The sequence below is a fragment of the Suncus etruscus genome, chromosome 11, assembly GCF_024139225.1.
Source record: "Suncus etruscus isolate mSunEtr1 chromosome 11, mSunEtr1.pri.cur, whole genome shotgun sequence".
Classification (NCBI taxonomy): domain Eukaryota; kingdom Metazoa; phylum Chordata; class Mammalia; order Eulipotyphla; family Soricidae; genus Suncus; species Suncus etruscus.
Window position 1 is genome coordinate 41,026,248 of NC_064858.1, and position 14,658 is coordinate 41,040,905.

The 14,658-nt window shown below is 37.7% G+C and overlaps 1 protein-coding gene across 1 annotated transcript in view; it reads right to left on the reverse strand.

Annotated features, from left to right (window-relative positions):
- POLR3B (RNA polymerase III subunit B) overlaps nucleotides 1–14,658 on the reverse strand; it is a 132,660-nt gene that overhangs the window by 57,051 nt on the left and 60,951 nt on the right. The window contains exons 17-19 of the mRNA XM_049783144.1: nucleotides 14,204–14,278; nucleotides 13,542–13,640; nucleotides 6,715–6,842 (exon numbers count right to left, since the gene is read on the reverse strand). Of these exons, the coding sequence (XP_049639101.1) occupies nucleotides 6,715–6,842; nucleotides 13,542–13,640; nucleotides 14,204–14,278 (302 nt within the window). The remainder of the gene's footprint in view (nucleotides 1–6,714; nucleotides 6,843–13,541; nucleotides 13,641–14,203; nucleotides 14,279–14,658) is intronic.

The window sequence follows — 14,658 nt, forward strand, 5'->3', positions numbered from 1 at the left end:
AAAATATTTATAGCACTGTTTATTAACCCCCAAAAAACGGTTACAGAAATTAGATATGCTGAAAAATACATTCTCCCTGCCTCATAGCATCATTATTTAGAACAGAGAATAATCAAGAGCAGACTGATAATCTAGATGAAGCAAACTTCAAATCATATTCAGAAACACAGCAGTTCATCTACTTTTCCCCTTCTTATAAGAACTTAAAAACATTTGGAGGATAATATTCAAATAGGTCTCTAAAATCAGTGTATATGTAGACGTGACTTCCTATACAGTGGTCCTCTCTGACTGTCAAGCCTAATCCATAAACAATTCATCTATACAATGTATATAGCCCCTCTGATATATTTTCCCTCCTCCACACCAGAGCCCCTTCTACTCCCTCCCAATCCAGAATTGTTATCTTCCCCTTAATTAGCCCTCTTTACACTCAGTTCTTTAATTTGTTAGGCACCAAGACCGACCTCCTGCCCCAACAGATTCTGCCCTTTCGCACACCCCTACAAAGCTCATTATTACTTCTTAACTCTCTCACCCCCAACCATCAGTACCTCACATTTACCCTTTTTAACTTCAGTACTACACAGTTCTAATCACAGATCAAAGTCATGCATTGGATTTAACAACCCCCAACTGTTTCAAAACACATAAAATGGACATATAATGTCTTTTGAATATTTTGTGTATTTTCTTTAACAACTATAACTCTTTCTAAATATTCTTTTACTGTGACGATTCTACCCACTTTTTATCTTGTCTTCTCTTTGTGAGCTGTTCAATAAGGAATTTTGGTGGAAGAGTCCCTCAGTTTAATGCTTATGATTGAACCATGTCATGGGTATTGTTGGACTTGTTCTTATGGACCCCATATGCGCCGATAACACCATGTGGCATTGTTCCTTGTTTGCATAGGCACATTAAAATGGGAAAATACTATACATACAAATAAGTTCTTATATAATAGAGATTGGAACACACAAATCTCGTAGTGCAATGGGACCTTATACCCTGAACATTGATATAATGACCAGGCACAGGCCTCAGAAGAATGGGCATCCTCCATTCACCCCTGAACCAGGGAACCTATCTACGAAACATCCAAGGTTTTTTGTAACAACACCTGGAAGCAATCCTCTACCAGGGAAGACACTACCACGGCTCTGACATCGACCTGCTTAAAAGAGACTTCCCTTAGCACTAAGAAGACTTGACAACAACAACAACCTGCTTACAGGACAGGGTTCTCTGCATTGCCCTTTAATTGTAAGGTGAAACGAGAGGACACTCTGCACCATCCTGACGGCAATATAGGATATGCAGATTCCAGGATCTTTAATACAGAATCATGATACCAACAAGAGACTGTGTGAAAAATAAAAGTGTACTGGCACTACAGACAATGACCTAGATTGGACAAACTAGTTTGCCTGGAGCCTAGAGTTGGTCTTATGCCAGGAAACTTCAGAGGTAGGGTCTCCTTGTATTTAGGCCAAGGCTTTTCCTTTCCATGTCCCTCATATTTTGGTGGGCCTATGCAAACAATAATCGCCACTCTAACACCATTTTTACTGTGCTCCTTTGACTCTAATCCTTAAGAAAAACAACCCACTTAAACTTTTGAGGTTAACTTAAACTAATATGCATGTGCATGGAAATGTAAAAAAGTACTTTGCCTTCAATGTTTAAGGAATTACATAAGTTTTATGTCTTTAGATTGCTTTGTGTGCTGCTAAGAAATATGTACTACAATTTGGGAACTTGAGAAATAAAGTAATTGTACATGGGTTCTGTTTTATTTTTCTTAATGTTCTTTGGCTGAAAGTTCAAAGTTAAGATATCAGCAATGGGACTACTGAAAATTCTGTTTATGGGTAATTGTCCTTCCACTGTAACTTTACCTTGTTCTCTTTCTTTGCATCTTTGTTCTCATAATTAAAAATAAAAAAATTAATAAAAAAGGCTGTAATAACTACAGCTGATATTACCCTAAAAAAGAACTTAAAAACAAAATTTATGTAAGTCTTAACATAATATTGGATAATAAGCCTTTCAATTTAGTTTTCTGTTTTAAAGATTCTTTTCTAAAGTCTGTATTTGATTTCTTAACAATTTTAAAGTGCTCCACGATTCATTCCTTCATTGTTCAAACATGTATAAAGTACTTCCTCTACCAGAGGAGCTCGTTCAGTTCTAAGCTAGGCACAAGGGCAGAAAAATGACCAACAGTCATATACTCTTTCCATATGGACCACAAAATCTATTGAGGGGACCTTGGCCATCAGGCATAATGAATAGGAGAAAAGGAGAAAAGAGGATAGTTTCTGTCCAGAAGAAGTTAGTAGGCATAAAAAGATATAATGTCACCAAGTCAAAACAGGATTCAGTTTCTCTGTCATAAACAAAAAGGAAAAGGTGTTGTTGGTCCAGAGAGATAGTGTAATAGTTATGGCACTTGTCTTGTTGGCCACCCAAGCTGCCAAGAATAAGAATGACCTCTGTCAGGTATGGGCCAAAACACCTTCACCCACCCTTCCCAAACAGGTATTATTGCAGATGCCTAGACTGTTACTACTAAAAGAAGACATGCAAGCATTTGAATATTTAAGTGGCAACATTATGATTAATATGAATATTAGTGGTAGTAATAAAAATATATATTATAATTGTATACTATCACCATTCTACCTCCATAATATTCATTAACACTCCAGTCTCAGAAAATAGCACAAAAGCTTGTATTTAAAATAGCCACCATGACTGAGAAAAATATTCTTAGCAACAGAAGAATGAAAAGGTCCAGGGACAATGTGATCAAGGCTGCTTTTCGTTTTGATTCCCAAATGGACAATGAATACACACACACACACACACACAACACACACACATGCACACACACGTATATGTGGACATACACGCAAACATACTCAAACTGAAGCAGGGGAGGGGAAAGTGTAGACTGAAACAAAATATTGTACTTATCCCACCCTAAGCTAAAAGAAAGGGGTTACAAGGGAAAGAGTAATCTGCTTAGGAAAAGAAACTATGGTAAACAAAAACAGTAGCAATGTTACCCCAAAGTATGTATGTATGTATGTATGTATGTATGTATGTATGTGTGCGTGTGTATATATATATATATATATATATATATATATATATATATATATATATATATATATATATAAGTTCCCACAATTAGGAGTTGAAAAGGAAAGAGGTGGTGAGAAATAACCAGGGCAAGGGAGGTTTGTGATGCACATTCATTAATAAGCAAAGAGTGACTGCAAGATCCTTTTAAATCGGAGAAAGCACCCCTCTAGAGGATTGATTGCCAAGTAATAAAATGGGCAGGATATGAAAGTGTGACTCATGTGAATCTTGTGTCTGGTGCCAGGGAGAATGTGTATAATGCTGCTTTGATACAGAGTTCCTTGAGTGCTGAGTGGCCTAAAACCTTGGCACTTTCACACACATCTACCTGCATGCATACTCTGACCCTGTCACCATACAGCCCAGCACAGGAGAAAGGTATTTTCTCTTCAGTGAAGCAGAATGTGGAAACTCAAGTTTTATTAATAATAGCAACTTAAAGAGTCTTTGATTTTAGATTTTCTGTTGACATCTCATACTGGATTCCAAATGAGCTCTCTCTGTTGTACTGGGTAAGGTTCTTAGATTTGTTCAGGAGAAAATAACTTTCTCTTATTTCTTTAAACGGTTGATGGGAAGAAGTTTGTGGTGACTACTAGATGAAAAATTCTTCTAGGCTGGCTAGAATTTAGTGAGTTGATTCTAGGCTACTGTCCTCAACTTTCCACATGGATGAACTAAGTTGAACAGCAACTAAAATACTGCTTCATTTATTTGTTTTGGCTACATCTGATGGAACATGGGGCTATTCCCAGCTCAGTGCTTGGGGATTAATCCAGTGGTACTTAGGGGGCCAGATGGTGCAGGGGATCGAACTTGGGGCTCCCCAAGCAAAGCATGTGCTCAGCCTTCTGAGTTCTCTTATCTCTCTGGCCCAGTATGCATACAAGTATTTTTTATGACAATATTGGCCCAGTATTGTCCTAAAATTCACATGGAACCTGGAATATAAAATCTAATTCAGGAAAGGCACAAGTTTTGAATCGGATTCTCTGGATTTCAGTTGTCAAAATTGCATGGCAATAAAATAGCCGCTGGGAGAAGTCCAAGTCAGAGAACTAGTCTGCTTTACAGGCCTGAGTCTCTGCTGCAGGATTCCTTTCTCCCTTTGCCAACCTCTTCCTTTTGTGACTTTCTCATATAGACCTCAATCAATACTTCTACAGCTATTTCAGTGTCCAAAGAAAAATGTAGCCAATTACGTGCCAACTTTAAATGTACTTTTATCTCACTGCTTTTCTTTCTAGTCAGGTGTTTAATAATAACAAATAGTAACAAAGGTTTGGGGGGTTGTTATTTCTTTTTTTTATTACTTAAGATATTCAGTGGCTTTTGTCTTCCTAGCGTCAGCAGTAACGTCAGAGGATTGTATCCAAGGAGCTAAATGTGCAGGACCCAGGGTCAGAGCAGCTGAATACACCAACCTCAGAAAACACAGACAATGAATTGCAAATGACACTCAAAACAAAACGAGAAAAAAAACCTTCACACAGAAAACTACAAAAGAACTCTACAGACACTGAATTGGCTTTCTGTACACACTGATCCTGCTTAACTGTGTGTGGTAACTAACCAAACGTTTCAGAAAACTCATGGCTTCACAAAATAAAGGCTTTCTTTTTCTTCCTGTAGAAAAGGAAGTGACTAAAAAAAAAAAACAAAACACCCAAAATATTATTTCTTTACTTCTAGTTTCTTCTTTAAAAATAAAATAAAAAAGACTCTCAAAAGTGGAGATAGATAGAGGCAGCCTTTTTTTTTGTTTCAGTCTTCAAACACTAAACAGTGGCATTGGCGATAAAGTGATTAGTCTTCCGTTAATTCTGCTGAAGATTCTGCACAAAAGGTGCATTGTTTCAGCTGGGATTCACATCATGAAACAAAATGGTTTGGTAAACCCAGGCGAAGTGATAGCCCTTTCATGACACACAGGGTTCCGTACTGTATATCTCCACTTGTTAGCAAGTCAGAAGCACAAGCGGGAAATCGGCCTGCTCTGCTGCCGAGGATGAATGGGAGACGCTGAATTGATGAGCTGCTGTTTAGATTTTCCCACTGGGAATCATTCTGAACTGTCCAGGCATTACATCATTCAGGTAAATGGGAATAGGACAACATGCCTCTTATTTCTTCATGCAAAACCAAGAGCCATATAAAATCTCGGAAGAAAATATACACTATATGTAAGGAAATCTAGGATTTTTAAGTCATGGATGTTCAGTTGTAGCCAAATATAGGATGGTAAGTATTGTGGCTAAATAGAGCTGATTTTTGTAACAGAGAAGTTAACTGCTTTCTGGCTGACATCCACAAACACTACAAAAACCTTTGATAGTTTCTTTATGTTGTTCCTTGCATCATACTTTAAATCACAGCAGACAGGTCAAACTGATGTCATCATCATAAGGATCAATTTTATTAAATATATTAGTAGGATTATGGCTATTTTTAAATATTTCCAAAAAAGTTTATAAGCAGAGTCAGTGGGCTCAGAGGTAGAAATGTTAATGTATAACACCTTGAATTCAAGAGCCAGCACTGGGTAAAAAAAAAAAAGTAAGAAAATAATTTTTTAGTCAGTATTCTCTTTATCAATTTGAAAATAGAAATCAAATTTCTTTATGCATTTTCTTTTATTTAGGATACCTCTTCAGCACACCCTTCTACTCATACACTAAAGAACACCATCAAATGAAGTGCTAAGTCTTGCCTATGCAGTGTTTGTATTTTTATGCCTTCCAATACACCGTCTGTTAAGGCAAAGCTTCAGCTCTATTTAGAAAAATAATCTCTCTATAATCAAACTGAACTTCTTCCTTGGGTTTGCTTAAGCCTTGGCTACCATTCTATAATGGCATTTATTACAGTATATTGAAATGTTATTCGATTTGTTGGCCTCTCCTATTAGAGTTAAAAGGTCTTGGAGGACTAAGCTCTATTTCATCAATATTTTCAGTTTCCAAATTCAGTGTCCAGCTTATAACTGATGTTCAGTGAATGTTATGAGTAGGAGAAAAATGTATGTGTCATGAAGTGGATGTTTGAGAAACTATTGAAGCAACTGCAGGGATGTAATAATGGATTCAATGATTGTCATCTAGAGCAGATGTTTTCAACCACCAGTTGATGGATGGTTTGCAGGTGTAAAAAGGGCAAAAGCCACTGATTTAAACAATTATTAAGTATATTCCAATGCACACCATGCATCTTTATCTCTTTTATATTTTTTTCTCTTACCTTCAGTTTTTCACCTATGCTTTGTAATTCTCCTAGTAAATAACATATTCTATAGGGTTTCTCTTTACAGCTCCCCTTCAAAACCGTGACATTTATTACAGGAGCATATTTGCTCAATGGAACAATTTCAGAGAGGATTTCTACAATTTTATTTGTACATAACTACAAGTACTGCACAGGCAACTGTTCCACAGGCAACTCTATGGGGTTGCATACCCTCAAGTGTCAGTAATACTTGACTTGGTACACCTGAAATCCTTGTAAGAATAAAGATATTAAGTCTTATTATTTAAGTATTTGCAATAAAATTGAAGGAAATCTCACCCATAGCTTGCTTTCCCATGGCACATTGATATGTGTTTCTTGGAGACTGGTTATGATGAGGGTATGGGATCAGGCCCGCACAAACACCAAGAAGAGTGAAGGGTTCAATCTCCAAGTGGGTGGTATCTCTACAAAGTGAATAAGAATTAGATGTGTGAAGCACCAAACATTAAAAGAACTATCTCTTAAAGAATATAGAGATATTACCATGTAGCTCCCCAAGGAGACATAGAGTTTACATAAACTTATACATAAGTGTATATTCACAAACATAAAATTTACTTATAAAACATTAAAAATACAATAAATCTAATAATAAGCTCTGAAAACAATAGAAACAATCCTATTAAAATTGATAAAAATAAAATCATAATAAATATAAAATCTTCTTTTAAGGAAAAAATGCTAATTATTTGTAGAAATGCTAGAAAAGGGAGATAGTAAAGAATGCCTACATATAAGGAAATAATTCCTATGTACTAATACATTACATAAGTTATTTTTCCTCATTTTTCTAACTTTTATCAGTGAGAGTTATAGCACCACTTTAGCAAGAGGAAAGTAATATGGTAATTTACTGTAGACCAATGCGAAATCAGTATCATAACCATTAGCCAAATGTCACTGAGGAGCTCTTGCAAGATAAGAACAGTTATCATGGGGCAAATGAATTTAAATCATTTAATTTACCTTAAAATGAAACCCTAAAAATAGCTTAGTTATTTAAAATTATTCAGTTCAGGTCAAGTCTTTTTTACGTAGGTTTGTAACACCTTGCATTTGGAAATCTACCATACTGTATTCTTTTGTTCTGTTTTGTTTTAGGGTCACACTCAGCAATGCTCAGGGGTTACTCCTGGATCTGCACTGAAATCACAAACAGGGAGAACCATATAGGCTGCCTGGGATCGAACCAGGGTCAGTCACATGCAAGGCAAACACTGTACTATTGCTCCAGCCCCTAATATGTAACCTCTACCCCAACTTGCAGCATATTTTACCTGGATAGTGAGACCCTCCCACATCTGGAAGGGGTCTGTGGTTGGAATTGAATTGGGGTGGCCTAGGGGAGGGTTAGAAATAGAAGCAGCGGGAAGGACAGAGGCAGCATGGAGAGATGAGAGACAGGATAGATGCAGGAGCAGGAAAGAGGCTGCTTAGCTTAGAAGCCATGTGGGATATGCACATGGAGGTTAGGGCCTTATTAATAAAACTTTATGTCTCCTAAAACTTCAACTGACTGCCTGTGGGTTATTTCTTCGCAGTCATCCTGATACTTACAGGCCATAGGGGCTGCAGGTGCCAGGACTAACGAGAAAGGCCTCACCATCCATCACCATGTACTGTTGGGACTATATAATTAATAATTAATACAATACTAGTATACTGTATTTTTACTAAACTATTTGCTATTTATAATGTACACAAGAGTAAAGTGCCCTATAGGTGCTAGAAATCTTGATTACTTCCATAATCTATTTTGGCAGAAAATCTCAATTTGGTTAAGCTACATCAGTTGCCTTTTGGGGGAGGTGGGGGGGAATGGGCCTCATCTGGTGACGCTCAGGGGTTACTCCTGGCTATACGTTCAGAAATATCTCCTGGCTTGGTGACCATATGGGACGCCGGGGGATTGAAAAGCAGTCCGTCCTGCCTGAGTCAGCTGCGTGCAAGGCAAACGCCCTACCACTGCGCCATCACTCAGGCCCCTGGCTGCTTATTTTTATGTTGGAGACTGGTCCCAAGGCCAGTATTAGAGAAAGCATGTACTCTATATCCTTGGCCTCGACACCAACATTTTGAACAGGGTAGAGCAACTAGACAATTTTTAGGCCTTTGCTGACAGTAATGCAGATCACATCCAAGATTTGTGGTATTTTATTCACATAGTTCTGATGTATGAAAAATAATTCCAATGATTTATAGTACTTTTGAAAATAAGTAATTTTCAAGATAGCCCAATCCGGGGCGGGGCGGTGGCGCTAAAGGTAAGGTGCCTGCCTTGCCAGCGCTAGCCTTGGACGGACCGCGGTTCGATCCCCCGGTGTCCCATATGGTCCCCCAAGCCAGGAGCAACTTCTGAGCGCATAGCCAGGAGTAACCCCTGAGCGTCACAGGGTGTGGCCCAAAAACCAAAAAAAAAAAAAAAAAAAAAAAAAAAGATAGCCCAATCCTTCATAGAAAATTAGTTGCAATGTACATGGTAAAAAGACTCACTTAGCCAATTAGATTTTGTTTGCTTGTTTGTTTTTTGTTTTTTTAGGCCCATACCCAGCCCCAAATCACTCAGGGATTACTCCTGGCTCTGAGCTCAGAAATCGCCTCTGGCTCTGGGGACCATATGTGATGCTCAGGATCGAACCTGCATCTGTCCTGCGTCAGCTGAATGCAAGGCAACTGTCCTAACACTCCGGCCCAAGATTTTTATTTTTATTTTTATTTTTTTTTTTTTGGTTTTTGGGCCACACCCGGTAACGCTCAGGGGTTACTCCTGGCTATGCACTCAGAAGTTGCTCCTGGCTTGGGGGACCATAAGGGATGCCGGGGGATCGAACTGTGGTCCGTCCAAGGCTAGAGCAGGCAAGGCAGGCACCTTACCTCTTGCGCCACCGCCCGGACCTTAGATTTTTTTATTTTTAAGATAAACTTCTTTTTCTTTTTCATGGTTTTTGGGCCACACCCGGCAGAGCTCAGAGATTACCATATTTTCCGGCATATAAGACAACTTTTGAAACAAAAAAAAGTCAATCGAAAATAGGGGGTCGTCTTATACGCGAGTATATCCCGAAAAATGTTTCAATATGCCACTAAATTAAAATTGTCTGAATATTGCCACAAAACGAATTTTCCAACTCGATCCTGCACCAATCACTGCAAGGCTGCTCCGACCACCTCTCTAACTCAGCCAATGCGAGCAGGCTTTTTATGCATGCAAATTAGACAATGTTCTGGACCCAAATCTACACTGTTAAAAGCCTGCTCAGATTGGCCAGAGTCAGAGAGGAAGTCTATTACAGTATAACCTTTGAATTTGCTTGTGATTGGCTCACTGTGGTACATACAGTTGCAGCACAGGAACGTTCTGTCTGATACAGCGAATATAAGCCTAAACCTATGTTTTAACTGCAAAATTAGGGGTCGTCTTATAAGCCCAGTCATCTTAATACGCTGGCAAATGCGGTACTTCTGGCTCCTTCCTTAGAAATCACTCCTGGCAGGATCAGGAACCATGTGGGATGCGGGGGTGGAACCTGGGTCAGCTGTGTGGAAGGCAAATGCCCTACCTGCTGTGCTATGGCTTCAGGCCACGGATACACAAATTTTAAATTATGCCCATATTTGAATAGAAATGATGCCTTCCCAGTAAACAATGACCCAGTTTCACAGCTTCACAGATTAATCAGTTTCACAGATTAATCACAGAAGAGATATAAAGTCAAGCCAATCTGCTGAACCCTATTGGCCCAGTTCTACAGATTCTGGAGTTTCCAAACTGTGTGGTCATATATGTGGCTGGACAACACCTCCAAATTCCACAATACTGACAGCTCAGTAGGAGCAAAGCAAATTATACAGAAAAGTAGCTTAGAAGTTACCTAAGCTCAATAAACAAAAACAGGAAAGAACACAAAGACTCAACTAGCAATGAACAGCTCAGTAAACCCTGAGATAATGAATTTAATACCCCCATGTTCGATAAAACAACTTTCACAAATTTTCTTTCACTAAAATATTTTTGATATTCCATTAACCATGTTGTTGTAACAAACAATATGAAATAAAATTATTTTGTGTCTGCTAAGGGTGCAGTGAGTGGGTGGAAAGGTCACACTGATGAAAGAGAAAAGTGGCAGAATTGGTATAGAAATATCGAATGTTCAAAAATACAGTATTATTAACAACTTTGTAAACATGAGGTTTAAATAAAGTTAAAAATTTTTTTAAAAAAGAAATAATGCCTTCTATATTATCTTTGTTTGAAGAGCAGCTTTGGCCTTAGGACCTAGCCTAATCTCAATCCTAAGGCATCTAAAGCCTTCCTCAGCAGAGAGAGTAAAGGACCTCAGTTCTAATACTTGTGTGTTGTTGCTTTTTTCTTTATAAAAAAAAAAAAAAAAAAAAGGAACCATTTAGTGACATTTTGTAACCTAAAATAAAACAAAATTTGATTTAAATGTACTCTACTGTTTAAGTACTAGCAATCAGACATTCTCATGTAAATCTTTTATTTAGATGTGAAGATTAGGGTGAGCTAAAAAGGAAGAAGATAAACACTAAAGTTGTTATTTTTGTTTGTTTTTTGGTGTCTGGGTCATACCTGCCAGCACTCAAATCGGTCCTGGCAGGCTCAGGGGACCACATGGAATGCCGAGATTCGAACCACTGTCCTTCTGCATGCAAGGCAAATGCCTTACCTCCATGCTATCTCTCCAGCCCCATAAAGTTGTTAGTTTTTATAACAATAACATACATAAATATCATGTGTTGGATAGAGTGCTTCCTTTGCAAGCAGTAGATCTGGATTTCAACCTTAGCATCCCATATAGTCCCCTGAGCCCCACCAGCAGTGATTACTGAGTAGGGATTTAGAAGTAATCCTTGAGCATGCCAGGTATGGTCTTAAAACAAACAAATAATAAAGATCATGTGTTACCTATTAATTATTGAAAATCCAAATAGAGTATGATTTACAAAAAGAGAGACTAATAGTATTAACAGTTATTATTACCATAAATTTCCATCCTGAACAGGAATTCAAATATTTATCAGTAGAGAGCAAGCTAAAGAAACTACATATTCAGATAATATAATAAAGAAAACCCTAAATAGTATGCAGCTGTATCCATTATATTACTAATATGAAAAATATTAAAAACAAAAATTTTAATGTTAATTGTAAAGATCAAAGTTCTGAAAATAGCCATTGTCTCATTCTTGTATAGGATCATGCACATAGTATACTTATATTCACTTTAAAAAGCCTATTTTTATATATAAAAAAATGTCAATGGACTGGAGAGACAGTACAATGTCTATGCAAGCTTGCCTTCCATAGTCAAACTGGGTTTCATCCCCAGCAATCCATATGGTCTTCTGAGCACAAATAGGAGTAACCCCTGAGTGCAAAGCTGGAAGGAGGGTCTATGCAGGAGGGACAAGAGAAGGGACAGCACCACTCTTGTTTTGTAGGAACAGACCTCTAGGAAAACAAAAGAAAAATAGGAGACTTTTTCAAGAATCAAAGGAGACATGGCAGCAGCCTGGACTGAGTGGGCAGGTAGAGCTAGGAAAAAGAGCTAGGAATCTGGGTAAATTTTGTAGGTCCATATGAACTGTAAAGGTTTATCTATAGGTATAGCTAACAGGGGCATCAAAACTAAAACAAAGTAACTGAAGGATGGAATTGGTTTTACAGTAATCCTAGGTAGCATTATTGTCAATCAACTCTTACACTTTGAAAGAAAAAAAAAATTAACTGAGGCCTTGACAGGAAATAAGGTACTTGTTTTGCATCCGGCTGATCCTTGTTTGAATCCTGGCCACTACAGATGGTCCCCAAGCCATCAGTGGTCACTTCTAAGCAGAGGAGCCAGGAACAGGCCCTGCCCACAACTCGGGGAGGCTCAGCATCCCTTCCCCATTGGCCAAGTTTTCCTGAGTATTATTTATTTGCTTGTTTATTTTTATTTGGGGGCCATACCTGGCAGTCTCAGGGCTTACTCCTGACTATACTCTGGGATCACTTCTAGCGAGACTTTGGGGACTTAAATGTGGTGTTTGGGATTGTAATCAGGTTATCCTCTTGCAAGGCAAGCCCTAACTGCTGTATATCTTTCTAGCCCATAATAAAACAAAAACAAAGTGTTATAGTACATATGCCAGCAGAAAACAGAAAAGAACTTGCTTCTAGTTGAAGACACAGTTATCAGGTGGTATTATTAAATTCCCTAATTTTTTTTAACAATATAACTGCCAAAATTCCAATTTTAGGTAATTGTCACATGCATTAAACAGCAAATTTTAGGTACACCAGTCACATGCATTAGATAGCAAATATTAAAATGTCCTTTAATGTACTCCAAATGAAATACAGATGTCTCTAAAAATATCACTGTTCAAGAAGAAACATCATGAACATATTATCATCTCATGTTTATGCTACACATACGTTAGGAGCTATCTTTACAACATACTATTCAGGGAATTCCACACTGACAGTAAGCTTTCAGATATCTGCAGACAAAATCCTCTCTAGAAGAGCTTAATAAAATCTTTTCCTAGGGTAGTGTGTGTGGGGGGGCGGGGGGGCTGGGTATGCTCAAGAGATCTTGAAGTGCTAAAGAATGAAGTATGGCTCTTGCATGAAAAAAACGTGTTCCAGCCATGAGCTATTGCCCCAGCGGCTGAAATCAATATATATTTACAAAACCTGATTAATTAGGTTAATGTTGGCTGAGAAGGTTTTTTTTGTTTTGTTTTGGGGCGATACCTGATGACAATCAGAGGTTACTCTTGGTTATGTGCTCCAAAATCGCTCCTGGCTTGGGGGACCATATGGGATGTCAGGGGATCAAACCAGTCTGTCCTAGGTCAGCTGCATGCAAGGCAAACACCCTACCACTGCGCCACCGCTCGGGCCCTGATTCATCAGAAGTTTTATAGCTTTATACCAATTAATAATGTGATGTCATTATAAAATAGTATACAGCTCTTCTAGTAGTACTTATTAAGATTATGCTATAGCAGAATTGGAGATGAAATGAACAAAGAAGGTATACTTTCTAGTTCAAGAATGAATAACTATAGTTATTCTAGATCCTACTTACTTATTAATTGTGTGTTCATAGAGTGCAATGTTACAATCATTTTCTTCGTTGACATCTAAATACTCGACCAGACTCTCATGTAAGAAATCTTCAAAATTCCTGGGGAAACATTGGTGAGACAGATGCTATTAAAAAAGCATTTTATTAAAGGATTTTGTGGAGAATACTGTTTTTTTTTTATTTTGGCCCATAACATTTTACACTTTCAATGTATCAATACTCAGGGAAAACTGAAAGACATTATTGTTAGAATGATTACAAATCAGTAAAGTAAAACAGAGTAATATCTATAATTCTTGTCAATCTAGTTCTTACCATCTAAAATATCTACAATGACATTAGAAATTGTATGATGAGAAAATCAGTGCCTACATGTAATAGCATATTGCCAGGAGCTTTTCTCCTTATAGACATACTTAACAGTTTACTAACATAGTCTAACACTATAGTCCTCGTGATCTAACTGATAAACACTTAGCAACATCCAAGCAACTTTACACAAAAAATATGCTTCTAGTACTTAGGTGTTTTTGAAGAGGAGAAATTAAGTCTAAGGGTGGAAACACACTTTCCTTGAAGCTGAGGTCAAATAGTGTTATTTCTAATTAAATCATGAAAATGAGCATTAAGGTGCTTGAGAAGTTTTACTTTGGGCCACTTACCTGTACCCTTGAGCCAACTCCTCCATATGCTTATTTGTGACTGCAGACTTCTGCTTCTTAACAATGATGTAGGGCCTGCGACAGAAAAAGAACAAATTCAAAGCAGTTTAACAGCATTTTAATAGAAGTTGACCACAGTAAAATGAGAGAAGCAAGACATATAATCCAACTTTTTGAACTGCTTGAGGACAAGGCCTTCCTGCACTCTGCCTACTCCTGTCTCCTCAGCACCTACACACATACCAGCACTGTGTGTGAATATGTATATGTCCATGTTACACACACACACACACACACACATACACAAACACACAACATTTGTGGCAAGTTTTCAAGAAAAATCACGTTTAGTTGAAAAGGCAAACAAAAGTTTACTCAATAAAAAGAAAGAAAATCTTTAATATAATTTTCTGTAGTAAATTTTTTAAATTATATGCTTCACACCAAATACACCC